Consider the following 20,625-nt stretch of genomic DNA (forward strand, 5'->3'; position numbering starts at 1 on the left):
GTCCGTTTCGAAACAGATGCAGTGTCGGCTGACCGTTCGCGGCTATCTTTCCCAGAAATTTCGACGTTCGTCTTACAGAGTTGTCGCAACACCTGGATTCAGAGACATTGTGACTGCGGATCCGCGTCTGCCATAATTCAGCCGACGGGTTCAGCTGACTGGCTATCGGATCCGATATCCTCGGTCAATGCGTATCGGACATTTTTAGCAGAATCTTCGACGCCATAATCCTCCATACGTCTTCCACCTCGCGCGATTCTGTTCTCGCTTCGAATAGACGTACGATCTAAAACGACGCTTCTGCAACCTTCGCGCTCCGTTTATCCATTTTTTACTCGCAGCGGTAACTCCTCGGAAACGTCGTGTACCGTTTCGATCGTGATCCACCGAGTTGCAGAAAATCGTTAGCACCCTTTCCTCTTTTTCTTTTCATAGAGACACTGTACCATGAATCAGCCACTCAACATCCTAGCTCAAGGAAGCGCGATCGATCGATCCCGCGGCCGTGGCCAGCACAATCGTCACGTTCATGACACTCAGAAAAGTTGCGGACGCGCACGGAGTGTCCGGTTCGCGACTCGCGTTACGAGAAATGGAGCCAAAACTTTCGACATAGGTGTTTGTCGGTGGCCGAGCTAAATTTTCGAATCTCCGAAGGCCTTGGACGACTATGAACCGCCTGGAATATAGACTACTAGAACATTTCCGCGAAAAATCTCTAAAAATGGTCATCCTGAAAGAAGATTGTCCGACAGAAAATAGATTAAAGTTTCAACATACCAAACAGAACGTGCTAAACGGAGGCCAAGATATTATCGTTGTTTACGTAGCGCGAGTTAAAAATATTATTATCATTCCGTTCGTAGTCGTTGCTCCGAGAAAAGGCTCGCGAAGAAGCTCTTAAACGAAATCTGTCAAATCGTAGACGCGCAAGAACGAACATGAATTATCTCGACCTCTTAAGAAAGTGGTATCGAGGAAAGAAACTTGTCGCGATCCCGAATAAAAATTGCACGACGAGAGGGGTTAGTCCTACGACCGCGATGCAGATTTTTGTGTATTCACGGCGATGGACGAGATAAGGGTTAAACGTCCCTCCGGTCCGATTTCCGACGGTTTTTCGCCGGCGACATGGTGGACCCTAAATGGTCCCGGTGCGCGAGAAGAACGAGTCGGAGGGCTGGTCTCCCGCGAAAAACGTCCCGGTTTTCGTGTGCGGCTTGCAGCGGCCGGTGCGAAGGGCCATTTTCGAGGCGGCGGGAGGGGAGGATTGTGTAATTGCGACCGGAATCGATAAAACGCGCATCGAAAATGCTCGGTGAATCGCCGTGTCCGTCGATGGGAGCGCGGCCAGCCGGTCTGACGAAGTGTGCTCGCTGGCCGGACTGTCGGCACACACCACCTCGCTGCCAGAAAACCCGATGGCACCTTAAGGAGAGAAGTCAAGGGCAAGAAGCGTCCCTTCGTTACCCAGTCTGGCCCAGCTTGGGCCCTACTTGGACCCCACTCCGGTGCCCCGCCGGTGTCTCCACCCCCTCCCCGTCGGTCGGCACACACCTCTTCTGTGGGTATCTCTCTTCTGTAGAATCCCTTGCTCCTCCAGCCCCTTCACCTTTGCCGGGGGATCTCCCCCTCCGCACGTTCCCCTGCGCACCTTCTATCGCCACCTCCCCCTTCTGCCCTCGTCTCTCAACACGAATCCATATGTATGGGGTTGTGGCGCACAGGCGACGCAAATGTGCTGACTACATTACGCCGCTATATAAGATAGCCGGGCAACCATCCTATCCCCACAGACCGAGCCAGATCGGCAGACCGTTCACAGACGGGACCAACCGACACCGACCCGACCGATATCCGCCGATACCACACGACACACCACACGACAACACCACGCAACAACTGTCAACGATTCCTGTTCGACGCGCCGGCACTGCTTCTCTGTCATCGATCGTCAAGCTCTCCGCGATCATCCACGGGAACCACCACGATATCCACCGAGAGCCAGAGAGCGAGATAGAGAGATAGAGAGATAGAGAGAGAGAGAGAGAGAGAGAGAGAGAGGGAGAGAAAGAGAGAGAGAGAGAGAGAGAGAACGAGAGAGAGAAAGAGAGAGCACACTCTCTCGCCGCGGAGAAAGTGAGATTTTCGGTTTCGACGAGGCTGACATCGGTCCCACCGCCATTGGACACCGGTCGCAGCCGACTCGCACCCGCTGTCAACGCGCACCGATCGCTCCACGAGTACCCTAGGTCCGGGTGACGAGTGCAACGACAAACAAACTCAAGTACAGAACACCACCGCCACGGAGATGATTCCTCTGACAGCCACCACGTGCTTCCTGATCGCCGTCACGTTCGTGGCGCTGGTCGTGATCCTGTTGGACCACCTGCGTTCCAAGAGACTCTCCAAGCAAGACATCCTCGACGGATGGAACGACAGTATGCAGGAACCACCTGGACCAAAGCCCTGGCCGATCCTGGGCTCCCTGCACATCCTCGGACGCTACGACGTCCCCTACAAAGCCTTCGGCGACCTTGTCAGGGACTACGACTGCCAGGTGATCAAGCTCAGGATGGGATCCATGCCGTGCGTGGTCGTCAACGGACTGGAGAACATCCGAGAAGTGCTGACCATCAAGGGACACCACTTCGACTCCCGGCCGAACTTCGCCAGATACCACATGCTCTTCGGCGGGACCAAGGAGAATTGTAAGGATCATTTTCTCTTTTCTCTTCTCTCTCCTCTCCGGCTTCCATCTTCTTTTCTCTTCTCTTCGCTTCGCTTCGGTTAAATTCTCTTCTCTTCTCTTCCTACCGTTTTCTTCCGCGTCCCTCGCGTAGCCTCGACGCTCGATTAATGGCCGCTGTAAACCGCGACTTAACGATCCGCATTAATTAGACGTCCCGCCGCGACAGCTCCGTCCATAAACTTCCCGGCGATTCTGATTATTCGAATGGTCCTCCGGTTGCGTAACATCACGCTGCACGAATTCCTGGTGAACGTTTTGATCATCCTTCTCCTGCGATCACGATCTTCTCGGAGGGTCTTCTCACGATTTCTCGAAGTACGATGCTTAATCCTTCGGTCGGGTGTTAAGACAATAAGATCGACAATTAACCGTTTAGCTTGGTTCGCCGCGTATATCTATTCGAAACGCGTCCGCGTTACTCGATTGTCGGGGGTTTAAAGAAACCTCGATAGTTTTGGCAGCGATCTCGGGGCAGCTCGCCGGCCGTCCGTTGCTCGTTCGGCCGATTACGAGACGGGGTTTCGTCGGTGAAAATCGGAATTCGTGGTGTCACACGGCTCGTCACGGCTGCTGAAAACTCGTTCCCCATGCTAACGACCTTGCCGTCGTGTGCGACACGTGAGCGGCCCGGCCCCGCACGGCCGCGGCCCGTTTATTTTTCGCGCGGCTCGTGCTTTCGTTGCGGCCAGGCAACGCCGAAACTCGTGCTAAGGTCAACACAGAGCGAAGCGGTACCAAGTGCAGCCCCGGAAAGGTCACGGTACCACTTTCACGCGTTCCTGGCTCACCCGGCTCACCTGGCTCACCTGGCTCTCTCAGCCGGCAAACAGGATCAAGGCTGATCCACCGGAGGCGATTCCGACACTCGAGACCCACACCACCGTTCTTCCTTCTCCGTCCCACCTCTTGCGTCGCGATTAGACCGCGCGATCACTTTCGAAACCGCCTCCGTCGTCGAGACCGCTAATCGATCGATTTTTCCGTTATCGGAACGGTTCCACGCGACAGACCCGATATCGGACTCGTCGAAATTCGACTCGCCTAGGGTCGCGCGCGTACATTCGAAAATCGTGGATCGAAGCGCGCGTCGCTTATCGTCGGTATCCTGCAGGAGAAACCAGGTCACTTCCTGTTCTGGCCGCGGCCGCTTCGATTTGAAATCGAGCCGGCTCGCGCGCCGATGAATCGATTTTCTGCGGAGTGCGCGCGATCGGCATCTGCCGGCTTGCATTTCCGCGTCGCGCTTGTTCCCGAGAGGCCGAGAGAGAGACAGAGACGGAGAGTGGCAGCAGACGCGGAAAGGAAAGGGAGAGGAGAGGAGAGCGAAGCGAGCGAGTCGACGAATTTTTCCTTTTTCGCCTGACAACCGAGTTATTTCGAAATGCGTTTGCTACGCGTCGGTGTGCGCGCGCTCGCGCGCTCGCTCCGAAGGTCAAGTTTAACGCGCGCCGATCGGCTCATCGTCGCTCGACCAGGATCGATCAAAATCTCCGTTTGAAAGATCCACCTCGATCCCGATTTCTCTAGCGACCACCGTCCCGAAACAACTCTGTTCCCCGTAAGAATGCCGTGTCTCCGATTGCAGCTCTCGCTTTCTGCAACTGGTCCGAGGTCCAGAAGGCGCGACGGGAGATGCTCCGAGCGCACACGTTCCCGCGCGCGTTCTCCGCCCGCTACAACGATCTGAACGGCATCATCGGCGGCGGTATGGAGGCCCTGATCACCCACCTGGACTCTATGGCGAGCACGGCGGTGCACGCGAAGCCGCTGATCATGCACAGCTGCGCCGACATCTTCATGACCTATTTCTGCTCGAAGAGCTTCCCGTTGGACCACGCCGGTTTCCGTAACATGGTCGAGAACTTCGACAGGGTGTTCTTCGAGGTGAACCAAGGCTACGCCGCCGACTTCCTGCCGTTCCTGATGCCGCTTCACCATAGAAACATGGCCAGAATGGCGCACTGGAGCCACGAGATCCGCAATTTCATCATCAGCAACGTGATCGACGAGAGAATGGACAGCTGGACCGAGGTGGTGGAGCCCGAAAGAGATTATCTCGATTGCCTGGTTAATCACACGAAGACGGGCGCCGAGCCAAGGATGTCCTGGAGCGCTACGCTCTTCGTGATAGAGGACATCCTCGGAGGACACTCTGCCATCGGTAATTTGCTCGTGAAGGTCCTCGGATTCCTTTCAACCAGGCCGGACGTGCAGATGAGGGCTCAGGAAGAGATCGATGCCATCGGCATCAAAGGGAACTACGTCGGACTGGAGAACAGAGGATCGCTGCCTTACGTCGAAGCCATCATCCTAGAGACCATCAGGATAATCGCCAGCCCCATTGTCCCGCACGTCGCCAATCAGGACAGCTGCATCGCCGGTAAGCAAGAATCTCCGACCAATTCTCCGACGTCTCTCGAAGACGATCGCCTGCTTCCCGATTCTCACCGAGTTCTTCCTTATTCCTCAGGCTACAAGATCAAGAAGGACACCTTCATATTCCTGAACAACTACGAGCTGAACATGTCCACCGAGCTGTGGACCTCTCCGGAGGAGTTCATTCCGGACAGGTTCGTGCGGCAAGGACATCTCCTGAAACCCGAGCACTTCTTACCGTTCGGCGGCGGCCGAAGGTCCTGCATGGGCTACAAGCTGGTCCAGTATTTGAGCTTCGCGTTTCTGGCCACGCTTCTGAAGAACTATGTGATCACGCCCCTGGCAAACGAAGACTACACGATACCGATCGGCAACCTGGCCCTGCCCGAGATCACGTTCAAAGTTCGGTTCGAGAGACGGTAGGGTCTCGAGGAGGACGAAAGCTCAGCCTGGGCTTCAAGGGTGAACCTCGATCCTCGGATGAGGCGTTGAGAACCATGATCGATTCCGGAAGAGCTTCCGGAAGAGCTGGGAGCAACGAAGGACGAGCCGAAGAGAGGCTTGTCGTTTTTAATTTGCTCTTTCTCTAGACCAGGCATGGGCGACGAACCCTGAACAGGATTGTTCGGAGGACGATCGACATCGGAGAAGCGACGGGACACTGTCCGCAGCTCGACAGCAGCTATCTGCTCGCGCCCGTGCCTGGTTTAGACGACGCTTTAGAGAAGGTCGAATGCCACGGACCGCGCGCACAGACGACGAGGATTCGATCTTCGTCGGCAACGAAAGCTTTACTGACATTACTAGGTGTTTAAGCTAGCTAATTGTTGATCGTCCCTCGACGCGTGAACTTCCCCCATCCGAAACGAGCGAATCGAAGACGATCAGCCAACGATATATCAGGAGAGAAGACTTGGACTGATAAAGAAGAGGACTGACCCTGCAGCGGGGATCAAGGTGACGACGCCGCGCTGCACAGCCATGTTCTAGCGAGCGCTTTAGGTAAACCGGGCCCCCTTGCCGATCGCTAATCTCTCTCTTCGCCCTCTTTCCCGCGGAAGATCGAGTTGCCGCCAGGTTTTTCTGAGAAAACTTGACTCGCCTCGTCTCATCTCGTCTCATCTCGTCTCGTCTTGTCTCGTCTCGTCTCGTCTCGTCTCGTCTCGACTCGACTCGTCTCGACTCGACTCGCATCCAGTCGGGCGGACGCGTGTCCGTTTGCTCGCGAGAACTTGACGTTCGTCGCGAGAACTTCGGGGAACGGATCAAATCCCGCGACGAAAGCACAAGGACGGTGCGCACATGGTCGATTCTTAAACTCGCTCGGTTCTTTTAACAAAATCGATGTTATATCTTCTCGCGTTCCCTCGTCCGCATCGAGATCCAGTGATATTCAGCCTCTGTTCGCCGCGGGATCGCGTGCCGACTGACGATTCGATGGTTGAGAAACAGAGAGACGGGCAACGAGCAGGGCCGATCGCGATTTCGAGCAGACTCGAGGTTTCAAATCTTTAACGCTGTGCACAGTGTAACCTCGGTTCACAGCGATTAAGGGTGAATCGCAGTGGTCTACGAAAGTTTCCATTCTCGAAGCGATACCCGAAAGATTTCCCGCCTGAAACATTTTCCGGGAAACGCTTCGGCAACGAGAAATAATCGTTCGAATACTCGAGCAGCCCCGTTCAGCCTGCGTCGATCCCCGCGAGCTATCGTTATCGAATCGCGAAGTCGGAAATCGTGGCGAGTCCAATTTGTTTCTTGTTGTTCATCCGACATGGTGTTGATTCTATTTTTTGTTAATCGATCGAGAACGAAGACCAAAGTGTTGACCGAATTTGTTAATGATTTAAGCTTCTATCGAGAGCGAACTCGCCGCGGTTTCCGGCGAAAATGCGTGGTCACTGGACCACGAGATTATGGCAAATGCTAGGTGAACGGCCGACCGTCGGTCCATCGTATCGCTGGGAACAGTTTGAAACGGGAACGTCGCACCGAAGCGCACAACGTAATTATTTCTGTTCATCTCGTTTCTCGATGCCACCCTCGACACCGTTCCCTTATTCTCTCTCTCTCTCTCTCTCTCTCTCTCTCTCTCTCTCTCTCTCTCTCTCTCTCTCTCTCTCGACCCTCTTTCGACGCTTGACGATAAGGAATGCAACAAATAATAGACTGCAGATCTTTATGCGAATTCCTACTTTTCGGAAAGGTTGCACGTTTCTTCTTCGAAAGAAACAACGTGCATTTTACATGTTTGCGAATGCATAGAGATTTGCAGTCGGACGACAGAGGACGAACGAGTTCGAGTGAAACGAGAATTGAATTTTCTTATGTACACTGTAATAATCGATTATTACACGACTGAACGGTCTTTCTCTCAAAGAGAAACACTGCCTGTTCGCGAGCCACGCTCGCGGATATATAATTTATTTCTGCTATTGCGTGAGCAACGGTTCTTATTATTATGTTATTATTATATTATATTATATTATATATTATATTATATATTATATTATATTATTATATTATATTATATTATTATTATTATATTATATTATATTATTATTATTGTCATTATTACTGCTTACTACTATTATCATCACTATTATCAGTAGTTAGATGTATCATCACGTTTGTCCATCCTCCATCTTTTTATTTTATCACGCTTTCATGTCCACTTACGTTATTTTATGTTTGTTATTTAATTATCGTGATTGTTACGACATTTGTTAATTTATTATTTAAGATTTTAATAATAAAAGTGAACACTAAAGCTCGCCGTATCACTGGTCGAGGATGCAATTCTCCATTCTTCCTTTTTCCCTTTTTCACAGGAAAACGGAAGAATCCTCGCCCCGAACGAACGCGTTCTAAGACTGTTATCGTACACTTGCCTTCTTATCGAATAGCTTAGCGCTTTTATCCGCCGGCCCGACAGAACACAAACACCTTGGCTGCTGATAACGAGCCGGTAGACGCAATCGGCGAAATTTCAATAATTTATTTACAAACACAATAATCGCGCGCGCGTACAAAGCGTTGCGTGTCAACAGCGGTACAAAAGTCCTAAAGCGATACTTTACACAGACGCATAATACGTTAAGAAAACCATAAACATATGGCAATGTTTTCGCTAAAAACATAATCCAGTCGTAATCAAAGACCTTGCTGCGAACAAAAGTTATCTCTCTCGTAAGAAACGTTTGCTAAGAAAAATTGTTCTAACACGCGTGGCTCGTTCAATTTTTGCGCCAAGGTTTTCAGTGGACGCATCACCGACAGTAATTACAGTCACAAATTATTTTCCAGGTTCGTCGATCGCGAAACAACCGACGAGAGCCAAGAAAAATCAGTCCGGAATCATCATTTTGCGTCTCTCCAACAACTTGGTACTCAACTATTTGTTCGACTTCGATTCTGAACACTTTGGGAACGGTATTTACGGTGTATTCAATTTCTTTACAGGTTTCGAAAAGCCTAAACGTGTCCCGAGTCTTAAACGCTGGAAGTGACGTCTTTGAGGTCCATCGCCGTCTTCTCTTCGGAGGATCCAGTCTCCTTCTTCCTATCAAACATCTCCTCGATCTCCGCCAAGGTCTTGCCCATCGTCTCGGGCAGGAAGACGTAAACGAACACTGTTCCAGCGAAGGACATCGCCGCGAAGAACACGAAGGTACCGTGTCCGCCCATAGCAGCCGCCATGTCGGGGTAAGTCTTCACCGCGATGGAGCTGAATATGTATCCGATGCAAGACGTCAGTCCTGTTAACACCTCCTTGACCTTGGCAGGGTAAATCTCGCCCAGCATGGCGAACGGGATCACCAGGAAGCCTAGAGTGCTGGCGAAAATGTACGTCAGCACGCAGATCACGGGGATCATGCCTCCGTCATTGAAGATGTAGCCTTTGTCCTGGAGTATCAAGTAAATGGACAGTATCGTCATGAAGATCGTCATCAAAGAACCGGAAGCGATAGACGGAACTCGTCGTCCCAACGTTCCGGACACTGCAGCGACCAGAATGCTGCCCACCAATCTGGTGAATCCTATCAGAACTGCGCCCAAATATGGGTCTAAAGGGATCCAAGCGCTCTGTATGATGTCCACCGCGTAGTAGACGACCACGAAGATCCCGGAGAATTGCTGGAAGAAGAAGTAGGCGAGCATGATCGCGAACGGCACCACCGCGTTCCTCTTCAACAGGTGCTTCGTCAGGTTCTGCTTCTTGCTCTGGGGACGCTGGCGCAGCTCCTGCAGTTGGTCCGACGTGGGAGCCGCACTTTTTGGAATGCCGCGGAATCTCTTCAGGGTCTCGAGCGCCTCGTCTAGACGACCTCGGTCCCGCAACCAGATCGGGGTTTCTGGGACGACGGCCAAGGTCAGCACGGCCGAGACCATAGGAAACAGCGCGCACATCAGAGCCACCAGTTGCCAGTTGCCCTTTGCCACAGAAAAATCGTAAGCGCCTCTGCTCTCTCGCCGGTTCTTCTACTCTTTATCAAATACATTTCTCGGCGCTCTCGTTTCTCTCGACACGCTCGCTACCAGCTGTTTTTTTTTTCGTTCTTTCATCCCGATTATCGAATGCAACGTAACTTTTACGCAACGTGCTGGTAAACGAAACTCATTGACTTCTGGAGACGCCGTGGTATGCGCGACGACTTTGCAACAATTTGCAACAATTTGTGTGAACAATGCGATATATAGAATCGTGAACGTCGCGTGCGACGATGGTAGCGAACGTGTTAAATTTGGTCTCGTTCGATCGAGAGATTGCTTTCGGTCGCGACCGACATTTACTTTCTCCCCGGAGAATTTATTTGTTCGACTGCCACGTCACGCGGGCGCGGACGACCAAATAATCTGCTCGGATTTGAAAATTCGTTTTTTTTTCTTTTCTTTTTCGCACGCCGATCTATCGTATCTTCCTAATTTTATTAGGATCCGCGAAACTTCAGGAAATTGACGTTGAGCAATTCGTATCGTACGATCGACTTTTCAAGTTTCATTCGATCGAATAAACTACTCGAATTTCATGATATTTTTAAGATGGCTGGCGTGGGGCAGTCGAAGCGTTCATTCCTATTTTCCTCGAACGATCGTCGGAACGAAAGCGTCGCGCGAGAGTAATGTCGTTTGAAATCGAGGTTTGCGCTAGCGTCGCCGGTTCGTTGCAGGTGAGTTCCTTTTACCTGGAAGATGTAGCCGAAGACATAGACGATGAGGACTCCGATGGCGATGGATATGCTGGTCCAGGTGACCATGGCGGGTCGCCAGTCAGGCGAGGCGATTTCCGCGCAGTAAACAGTCGCCGGTACCGAGGCGGAACCGGTCGCGATACCGGAAATTATTCTGCCGACGAGGATCTGCTGGTACGTCGCGGAGAAGTATATGACGAGCCAGCCTAGGAACGAGAGCACGGACGTTATCAGCAGGCTCAGTTTCCTTCCGCGTCTCATGGTGTAACTGGAGAGAATGCAGCCGAGAGGAATTCCCAGCGCAGTCACCGTCGCTGTGAATGAATAATCACAGTGTCAGTTGCACGGTAAACCCAGTAGTTTCATTTCTTCTCGACGCGATATCTATCTTTAAGCTGATTTTTATCGGCCGATTGTTCTCAGTGACCGACTGCTGCGGTAGAAATTCTGGAACGTTGCCTGCCATTTAGGAAATTGAAATTTGTGGACGATAAGGATGTTGAGGATGTCGAGGATGTTGAGGATGCTGAGGATGTTGAGGATGATTATCGAAAGAACCTGTAAATTTGTCGACTCCGTGGGAAAGTTGGTTCGAAAGAGGTACGTGCATTCGACTATATAACTCGACTAAGATTAAGTATTGTGAAACGCTCGACAAGAATGTGCGGCCTTATTTTCAAATAAGATTAAACTAAGAAGTAGCACTGACCTATCCAATTAGCTTGAATACCGTTTACTCTCATCTCGCCCATGTATTCTTGTAGTGGTCTGAGTACCACGGCACTGTAACCGAATGCCATAGATGGGCCCAACACGGATGAATTTGCGCAGATTGCCATTAGTATCTGAAAAAACAAGCACGTCAATTTTCCCATTGTCTTTCTTAAATCGCTTCGCGAAAGTCAGAATAGCGGAACAGTTTATTCTGTCTTTGCATTGCTAGAAAGAAAACGAGGATTTCCTATATAACTGTGATCGCAGAGAGATCGCAGTCCAGTTGAAATCTCAGTCCGAATATTTCACGAAGTTCCCCGTGAACGTAGAAAAGATCACGTCGTATTAATCGGTAGTTCGATCGGCTGGTTTAATCAGCTGTTCGATCAGCTGTTTAATGCGCATCGAGAGGGCCGCTTCGACGAACGTTGTTGCAATCGTCACGAAAAATGATTCGATCTACTTCCCACAGGAAACATTACTTGAGGTGATTCATTGTTACCGTCGAAGTTACTCAACGAGATAAAATCATCGACCGTTCCTCGATTCCCTGATAATCGACCGAACACTTGTCAACAATGAGTGCGTAAATAATCGGAGACGGCGATTTTCAGCGGGTCGATCTTTCTTATAGCGGTCGACGAGCGGAGCTTGAATTCGAATGGTCGACGTAATTTATTCGGAACGGGAACCTTGAGGTTACGTTGTCGTAAGCTTTTCAGGTACTCGCGCAACGCGCCGACATTTCCATGTTACATAAAGCTCCTCGATCTCGTAATCCTGCCGATAGCAGGATCAAGGAATCGCCCGCGATCCTGTAAATCATCGACGTTCTAATTGTCAATTAGCGATCCGACGTTGGGATATCGGCTGAGAAGCGTGTTCGCGTGTCGACAAGAAACAAAGGGTACACTCGACGGTGACGAGAGTCGTCTTTTGTGTTGGAGAACGAGCGCTGGAAATTAGAAAAGAAGCGTCGCGAGCGAAGCTTGCAATTGCGTCGATCTTTCCTGATTACGAGCGGAAAGTTTTTTACGAGCACGTCGATCCACTTCGCGATCGATATCTGTATTGGTTCGAACACTTCTGATAAATTTCTCTCGAGCCTCGATACTAAATGGAGCCACTAGAAACGTTCGCATTTTTCGAAAACACTTGATCGATCGTTTCCGCTTCGATGTTGGATATTAGATCGTGGATTTTTAGCGCGTTCGCGGGAAATCCGAGCGCTCTTTCCTTTCTATCGCGGAACATTTCAAAGGCAAAGTACAGTAACGAATTGCGTCGGTCGCGTTGACGTTTCGGTGATTTACAGTTGCTTCGAGCACTGTTAAACGTGGTTTCGAATTATTCCTCGCGTTCCGAGTGTGTTGGATAATGAATCCGATCGGAGAACGTGGACCATAAAAATACCGGAGGATTTCTGGTACCGCGTTCCGGACGAGAGCGTCATCGAATCGAAAGGGGTAGAAGACGGATAGACGATATTAGTAAGATCGGCTGTACGAGATGATACGAAAATGCAATCAATCCGGGGGACTTTTTCCCCCGATCAACCCTCTCCCTGTCGTTAGGCCTCCTCTTCTTTGACCAATATCGAAAACCGGTTTCGGAGGATCGATTCTCGTCCGAGAAGACGAGCAACACGTTCCCGAGAAATAATTAAATTAAGCCTTGAAGTGTCACCGAGCGGTTTACGTAAAGCTGCGTTAAGCGTTCGATAATATCACGATGTTTCGAGTTACGCAAATCTTTCTAATAAGTCCGCGTCCACCTCTGTCTCTGCAATTCGCCGCATTTCTCTCTCGTTATCTCCCACTAATGCCACCGTGCCGCTCGGGAATCCGCTCTAATCCCCCGAGACAAGAGCCGGAATCCTTTCTTGTGTCGTCGAATTAAAATTTAACCTCGAACAATCGCAAAGCTGCTTGCCGTCGTGAAGCTCAATGACTTCGCAAACTACATATTTAGTAATTAGGATTTTTCGCAACGGTTCTCAGTCGTCCGTTCGCGGACCTTCGACACCTTGGGAAAAGCTAGGAAAACTACAAGAATTCGAAGCGATCGTTCAGATGAATTTTGAGATATGTTCTCGCGGGGCTATATCCATGTAACTTAGCTTAAACGAAAGCTTGTAGTGCCTACTTTAACATGGTATAGATTAGATTGCGATAGATGACGAGATCGTTTTGATAAATTAAAAGGAAACGTACTCCGATATCGCGGGGTTTACAAGATTTAAATGGAAAAGTTCAGACGGATTTTAAGATACGTTCCCGTAGACGAGGACTGCGCGGTATTGTACGTTCTTACAAGAAAGTTTATCGTGCGAGTTTCCTATTCTCCAATTATCTCCCCTTTCGAATTTGTTCGACGATCGATTCACTTTCGAAGAACAAAAGCTGCGCGAACGACCGGAGGCAGTAATTATGCAACCGACGCAAGTCACGGGGAAATAATGCGCGTGATTAGCGACCGGGATTAGTCTCCGGTACATGTAATTTATTACCCATACGACTAATCTTCGAATTCTTTCTTTCGTCTCGTAAGAGGCGTAAAAGACAACTCGAGCCTTTCGTTCCGCGTCTGTCGACAATGCATCGCGACACTTTCTTAAGTGAGTTCTGTAAACAACTCGCCCCCGGCGATCTGTAATCGGGCGATTAGAATGCCCGGAATTCTTCGGTCGACTCGGAGAATCCTTTGAACACTGCTTACGTTTCCCCCGTGGTCGATTATCGCGCGATTAAGAAATTACCGTTTCGCGGCTCGGAGATCATTTCGGAGTCCACGGATTTGTCGCGCAACCGCGAAGATGATTGATGGGCCCGTTGATTGGCTAATTTCTTCGATCATTAATAGATTACGGTTGTGTCCATGAACTCCCGTTTCCATTGGTTCTTCGGAAACCATAGGAGTCGGATACCTCGGCGAAGTAACGTACAGAAATCGATCACGGAACGTCGAATCAGCTGGTGTCAGAAGGTCGTCGGATCGAGATAAGTCGCTCGGTTAAGAGTTACAATTATTTTCTAGTTCCATGCGTTCTTGGCAAATAAATTCGAGGCTTTAACCGACTACCAACGTCGATAATCCAATTGTGAAACAGTCAAAGTTCACAGCTTTCTTGACGTTAATAGCATCTCGGCTCTCCGATATTAATGCAATCGTCTCCGCTCGCCGGACACAGAAACCATTCTTCGCGGTTCTTAATTCACGAAAATATGAGTGCTGGTCGGAGCTTTTCTGCTCGGGATCGATGATAACTCTCCGTCACGCGACGATATCTAACAGCAGCTGTTAACGTTCGCGGGCTAACGACGAACGAAAATACATCTGCGATCATTTGAACAAGTGTTTAAAACGATTCACGGAGACGTCGACAGAGAGATCGACGAATTTTCATTGGTTTTCACTTAGAGGCGCAATTCTCGTTACTTTTATCTCCTTTCGATTATTATTCACGTGCCGATCCGTCGTTGTACCAGCGAAACGCGATATCGGAAAGCGAAAACCCCAAAATGACCCACTTCCTGCTCGAGCATCGATGCCGTAAATCATAACTCGTAAATCCGATCCTCACGATTCACCGAATACAGTAATATCTCCCTAATTGACGCTCAGATTGACCACAAAAATGGACAATTTTGGAAAAGAAGATACGACTGTTCGAGCCTTGCGGCTCGTTTTTTTTATGGTTATCGATCGTGAACAACTGTAAAAACTTCTCTTCCCAAATTGTCCATTTTGCTGCACAATCTGTGCGTCAATTAGAGAGACATTACTGTAGATCGAATCAACTGTTTCTTTTTACCTGATAAGTGACTCCTTTCTTCTCCCGTCGCTTTCGTTCCTCCGCGTCGATCTCCATCTATAAATCAACATCGAAAACGACAGTTCGAATTAATTATTAATCGCATCGGTGCGTGGAAGCCGTTCTCGTTACCGCGACGACTCGCTGCGAAACTGTGACGCGGCTGTTGTTTAGTATCCGAAGAAGTTCATTATCGCTGGAGCGATAATTAAAAATCGCGATAATATTTCACGAGCTTTCCCAATAACCGAACCGCCGTGTTCTTGGACATCGAACCGCGCGATTATCGCGTAATAACTAGATTGCGGATGTTTATGAGAAATCAAATTTCTACGCATCGATTGCAAGAATTAGAAACTGTATTATCAAGTTCGCTCTTTCTTCAATCATTTCAACAGATTGAAAGCAACGCATTGATATTTTGAAATTTTCGTAGTTCTTTCTAGTGTTCTTAAATCGCGACTACTCGATTTTACCATAAATGCATAAAGATCCCCGGGATCCAGTAATAATATAAGCACGAGCGAATATATGGCCTGTACTGTAAATTCTCCCTGATCTTCCTTCCAGCTTGTAAACAAAAGCGGACAGTTTGGGAAGAGGAGATACGATTGTTCGAGCCTTGCTTTTTTATAATTATTGGCAAATCGGCGACTATAAAAATGAGCCGCGAGGCTCGAATAATCGTATCTCCATTTTTGTTTACGAGCTGAAGGAAAATTTGGGAGAATTCGCTGCGGCAACAAGAGTTAATCTCTTTGCTACGGTAAACGTTTGAAATTCGTGTTCAAATCGTCCGTCGTCGTTGCAGTACAGTAGTCGATTACCGCGGCGCAAAGACAAAAGCCAACAACGCGTAAACGGATTAGGAGCATTTGATAAAAGCGGCGGTGGTGCTCTTTTTCGACAGGAGGGGGTTATTCGATAGATAACGAGTTACCTTGGTCTCGGGCTGGCTCTCCGCGTGCCCGTGCGCCTTGTTCATTCCCTGCGCGATACTCATCTTAATCCTCCGACGGAATTTTCTGAAACCTTGCGTCGGAACGTCGAGTATTCGGACAATTAGCGCGATCGTCGGATCGACCGGCTGTTATCGATCGGCTTTTATCTAGCGGCCTTGACACCGGTTTTGAATCGAGCACTCGACGGTCTCGCCCTTTCCACGAACCTCTGACTTCTCCCGCGATAACGTTCGTAATCCAGCATCGAGACGCACCGAATCGGCAGTGCGTTTTTCTCCCTTTTCCTTTCCGTCACACCGCTGATACACGTGCCACGGCGTTGAAACTTTTTCTTTCGCTTTCAGAACGCCTGCGGAGCTCCTCCTCCCACTGCGGTATCTCCGGCAAGCCGAACAAGAACACCGTCGACAAATACTCGCCGAAGTGATCGAACAAGACCTTCTACGAAAGCGGCCAACCAACGCCTTCGCAGGCCAAAGCGCCGTCAGATTGATCCGTCGACTCCCGCAACACCGTCTCCCATGAATCTGAAACGAGACTTGCGTTACCGTCATCGAAGATCCCCTACCCTCCGAGTCCAACTCCTTCGACTTGCTAACCGGGCCGGACCACGGGAAATTCCAATTCGCGATCCTTTCCAAAAGATTTATTTTTCTCGAGAATCTCTCGCTCTATTGTTCGGACGGAAGACTGCGCGATTCCCAGCTGAATTGCATCAGAACTTATCCACGTTCGATGCTTCCGAAAATTTCTGCGCGCGTCTCGGCAATATCACAGCGTTAAGTTACGTCGCGATCAGCTCGAGAGCGAATAACGTTAGATCTTCGATTCGTAATAAAATTCTTGCAATCTCTCCTACAAACTGATTCACTTTCTCTGCTCAGCCCGGCTAACGGATTAATCGATCCTTTCCCACGACTCACGGTCCATACACTCGTCCCACTGCTCAAGCTTCAACCGCAATTTTTCTGGCAAGCCCCGCGATCAACGGCGCCTTTCGGCTTCTGGCTCTCTCGCACCGCTCGGATTTCACGAGTAAAAACCACCGGAGACATTGACCGGGATCCGTACGTAACGCGCGAATTTTTCTGCTGCCGATTCGCGTGTATAAAAGCGTCTATTTATTCGGATTTATTCGCTAACCGTTTCCTTGGGCTTTTCAGACGCTGGGAACGAGCTCGTCGGAGAATCGATCTGTTTACTACGGAGTCTTGTTGACGAACTATCCGCAGCCCGGTCCAGTTCCGACGGTAAAAGTCACTCTCGACGGTGCTGTGCAGCCGGCAGAACTGCCACTCGAAGACTCGTTACTCACTGAATGCAGGTCCGGTTTTATCTACCACGACCGACGCGCGTTGCCGATCGTATCGTGGACCATTCACATCCGATACACCGCGGACGGTCGCGGGATCCGCGGGAAAAGCGAATCGATCCTGGATCCCCCGGATCGAGACCGATCGTTTCGGCCGCTCGGTTTCGCCCAATTGTGTCGCGACGACGTGCAACAGACCGTGTGCGACGTTTCCACGACTAATCGCTCGAGTAATCGCGAAATGATAAGCTCCCGGTACGGTTGTTTTCACGGCTCTGCTCCGGCAGCATCGCCGCTGCCCGATTGTTCGCGCCGGAAACTGCGAAAAACAAGATCTCGATTCGAGAACAATGGCAGATCTTTGTTTTCGTTGCGGCATACATTCGTATGCGAGACATCGAAGGGACGAAAATTGGCTGGGAATTTTAGGAAGACGTTTCGTGTACCGAAATTGTCGAAACCAAGTGCAATAATTTATTCGTTTTCGAACGTACTTCTTGCAAACCGATTGGCCTTTCTTCGTTCCTAATTCGTTCAACATAGTCGCCGGAGAGTTATTACAGTAAATTCTTTATTATGTATTATTATTATATTATTATTATATTACCGGAGAGTTGTCACAGTAAATTCTCGCCAATTTGCCTTCAGTTTGTAAAGAAAAATGGACAATTTGGGAAGAGAAGATACGATTATTCGAGCCTCCTGGCTCGTTTTTATAATTATTGGCGATCGGCGACTATAAAAAACCAGTCGCGAGGCTCGAATAATCGTATCTCCTAATCGATTAGGGAGCATTTACTTTATTCGGTTATCTGTATCAAAGTATGTAAGATGGAAGTGTCAACGCATCGATGACCGGTCACGAGTTAACTCGTGTTCCTATGCCCAGAGGTTGTACAATTGCCGGTCAACAATGCGATACGATAAGTTGCGCAATAATGCTTGTCCGATAAAATGACAAAATGTAAACGGCACGTATCGATAGCGCTTGTGCGAATCTTGTGATCGAGAATTCTGTATTTTCCGTTCGGGCGTTCGAACGATTTGTTAACACTAGATTTACGGAACCCGTTGAAATGACGGGTCGCTGCAGCAATGTCTGTCTAATCGACGCCCAGATTGACCACAAAAATGAACAATTTGGGAAGAGGAGATACGATTATATTCGAGTTTTGCGGTATATTTTTATAATTATAAATTGTCCACAATTATGAAAACGAGCCGCAAGGCTCGAATAATCGTATCTTCTCTCCCCAAATTATCCGATTTAGTGGATAATCTGAGCGTCTGAAATGAGTTATTTATTCAATTTATATGTTACTTACGACAAATGTTACAATAACGCTTCTTCAAAATCAGAATAAACGTCTTATCGTTGCTTTTACAAACTGATATAAAACAGCAGCTTTTTTATGCTCCGTAAATCTGTGTTAAAGGACGATCGAATATCGATGATGCACTCTGGCGTGTCGCTACCGGAAGCCAGTGTTGCATCGGTAGCGGATTATCGGATTTACGCGATCGGGCCTTGAGTCGATGTCTGGCTCGGTGTCTTTTCGAGGATCGGAGGCCGACGCGCGGCACGTGCGCGTAGATTTGCATCGGATCAAGACGATCGATACCATTAATCATCCCTTAAATCACTTCTTTTCTTAGCCGTGACAAGTTATTTTAGAATCTACCGCCGCGCCGTGCCGTGCCGTGCGTTCGCTTCGGATTCAAAGCGCAAGGCCAGGTTGGCTCAGGGATACGGGTACCATTGTTCGAAGACCGCAAGATGTTCTTAATTAATGAAACCGTATCGATGATGCAACGCGTCGTCGGCCAGCGTTCCGTTGAATTCGATTTCAGCCGTGTGCCAGGCGAATATGCGAGCAAGGCGGACGCGACACGACGGTTTAACCAATTAAAACGAGAGCCAGACCGAGCCCGAATTGAATAATTCCTCGATGGCGGCCGGTCGGCTCGCGTAAATCAGTTCGTCTGCCCTTTGCGTCCGCGAAAGGCTGACGTCGCTTCGCATTGACCTTTGATTAGCCCTCGTTCGGGACACCGAAAAAATTAGATAGCTTCTCCGTTATACGGCGGCAAGACGTTGCAACGACGATGCGATGCCACGAATTAGTTCGCGCATTTATTATACTTTAGAGAGACAGCCGAGTAGGACAGAGCGAACATTTGTTTTCCGAGCGGCCAATCGGAATAGATCGCGACGATCTATTGCGCCAAAGGGTTGCATGGGTTGCGCGAATATCCTCGGTCGTGGGATTTCGTCTCTGTGTTGGCTGTCGATAGGGTATCGGGCCGGGTAACGCGAGGAAAGATCGACAGCGCCGAACACTGACCTCCCTCTACTACTACTCGGGCGTGTCCTTGGCCTTGAAACGAAAACGTGTTTCGGGAGATGAAATCCAACCGCCCAGGTGGAACGATAATTGCTTGCTGACCGTCATAGAGAGAACCCGAGCTCACGGCTTTACTTTCGCTCCGTTACGGAATCACGATGCGAGCAGGCCGCGGAGAGAGGTGCGAAGGCGAGCGAAAGCATTCTCCGAGCATTTCTCTTCCACCTGCGCGCGCGACACAGGAATTCGTGGATCTTCGGGATCTAGAAAATCCACGAGGACGGCGAAAAGACAAAAAAGACAGAAACGAATTCTTAACAAGTTTACAGAGCTGAGATTGTAGTTTCTGGGGAAACTGAACACTGCGAGGATGTACGCGTGTTCACTAAGTTTTCTGAAAATGAAATGTAAAGCAGTTTTGGTTGAGTGCAGCTTCGTTGCCCAAAACAGTCAGAGTAAAGTAGTCGCACTACAGTGATCGTCGAATGGATATGCATTTCCGGATCGTCAAATTTCTCCTTTCTGTCTTTTCCGTCGATGAACAAAGGGGTATGGATAACAATACACCTGTACCCTTGGCATTCTTGCACGCGCATTGTTTCATCGACTCGACTATACGGATTTGCAATCAAATCCTATATTGAAACGATAATGATCTGCGTCATGTGTTTTATGCAGATTACTGGGCCCTAGTATTTAATTGAGAGGCCTACACTTCCTCCTTTTCTATGTTCTTACATCTTTTTTGTTATGTACAAATTTAATATTGCAACGATGTATTTTATTTGGAAAAAAATAAACACTATTTCCTGCGACAATTTATGCGTTATTTTATTCTACCCCGTATATTCCATCTTACAATTACGAATCAAGAAAAATAAAAATATTCGGCTTGCAAATTTATTATTAATTTGTACTGCTATTATGTTCCAAATTTTTCTTGCAAAATTTATAAGTAGCACAAATTGATAAATAGTGACTGAATTAATATTTATCTTAATTAACAAACAAGCAAATACAGTGACAAGACAGTGAATGAAATTTTTGATTCACTAGAAAGCTTCTAAAGACCGGATTCAAGCCTGAGATTTGCGTATTTAATGTGCTAAATTCCTGAAATAATTTTCCATATCTCTATAATACGTCAGACAAAGAGAG

At 48.9% G+C, this 20,625-nt stretch overlaps 2 protein-coding genes and 1 long non-coding RNA gene across 3 annotated transcripts; 2 read left to right on the top strand and 1 right to left on the bottom strand.

The window, feature by feature from the left end:
- The first annotated feature begins 1,140 nt into the window (after positions 1-1,140).
- LOC117226181 (cytochrome P450 307a1) lies at positions 1,141-7,898 on the top strand. Its single transcript, XM_033480259.2, has 3 exons — positions 1,141-2,711; positions 4,338-5,132; positions 5,223-7,898. The coding sequence occupies exons 1-3, from the start codon at positions 2,312-2,314 to the stop codon at positions 5,549-5,551; spliced, it is 1,524 nt and encodes a 507-aa protein (XP_033336150.2). The 5' UTR covers positions 1,141-2,311; the 3' UTR covers positions 5,552-7,898.
- Positions 7,899-8,111: 213 nt separating this feature from the next.
- Positions 8,112-16,159, bottom strand: LOC117226077 (trehalose transporter 1-like protein). Its single transcript, XM_033480055.2, has 5 exons — positions 15,789-16,159; positions 14,849-14,905; positions 11,030-11,165; positions 10,315-10,634; positions 8,112-9,562 (listed from the first exon to the last, which is right to left on the bottom strand). The coding sequence occupies exons 1-5, from the start codon at positions 15,849-15,851 to the stop codon at positions 8,621-8,623; spliced, it is 1,518 nt and encodes a 505-aa protein (XP_033335946.2). The 5' UTR covers positions 15,852-16,159; the 3' UTR covers positions 8,112-8,620.
- LOC143260307 (uncharacterized) lies at positions 10,527-20,285 on the top strand. The gene is made up of 3 exons (XR_013034453.1): positions 10,527-10,667; positions 10,744-10,920; positions 16,155-20,285. It is a non-coding gene; the product is annotated as an uncharacterized LOC143260307 (long non-coding RNA).
- Positions 20,286-20,625: the final 340 nt, after the last annotated feature.

The sequence above is a fragment of the Megalopta genalis genome, chromosome 11, assembly GCF_051020955.1.
Source record: "Megalopta genalis isolate 19385.01 chromosome 11, iyMegGena1_principal, whole genome shotgun sequence".
Classification (NCBI taxonomy): Eukaryota; Metazoa; Arthropoda; class Insecta; order Hymenoptera; family Halictidae; genus Megalopta; species Megalopta genalis.

Bases quoted from the DNA above. Each gene is read 5' to 3' on its own strand.
- LOC117226181 (XM_033480259.2), top strand. From the start codon at position 2,312: ATGATTCCTCTGACAGCCACCACGTGCTTCCTGATCGCCGTCACGTTC. The intron at 2,712-4,337 runs GTAAGGATCATT...CTCCGATTGCAG, and splicing joins CGGCGGGACCAAGGAGAATT to CTCTCGCTTTCTGCAACTGG. The intron at 5,133-5,222 runs GTAAGCAAGAAT...CTTATTCCTCAG, and splicing joins TCAGGACAGCTGCATCGCCG to GCTACAAGATCAAGAAGGAC.
- LOC117226077 (XM_033480055.2), bottom strand. From the start codon at position 15,851: ATGAGTATCGCGCAGGGAATGAACAAGGCGCACGGGCACGCGGAGAGC. The intron at 11,166-14,848 runs GTAAAAAGAAAC...TTGTTTTTTCAG, and splicing joins AGAAAGGAGTCACTTATCAG to ATACTAATGGCAATCTGCGC. The intron at 9,563-10,314 runs GTAAAAGGAACT...TCTGTGGCAAAG, and splicing joins TCTTCGGCTACATCTTCCAG to GGCAACTGGCAACTGGTGGC.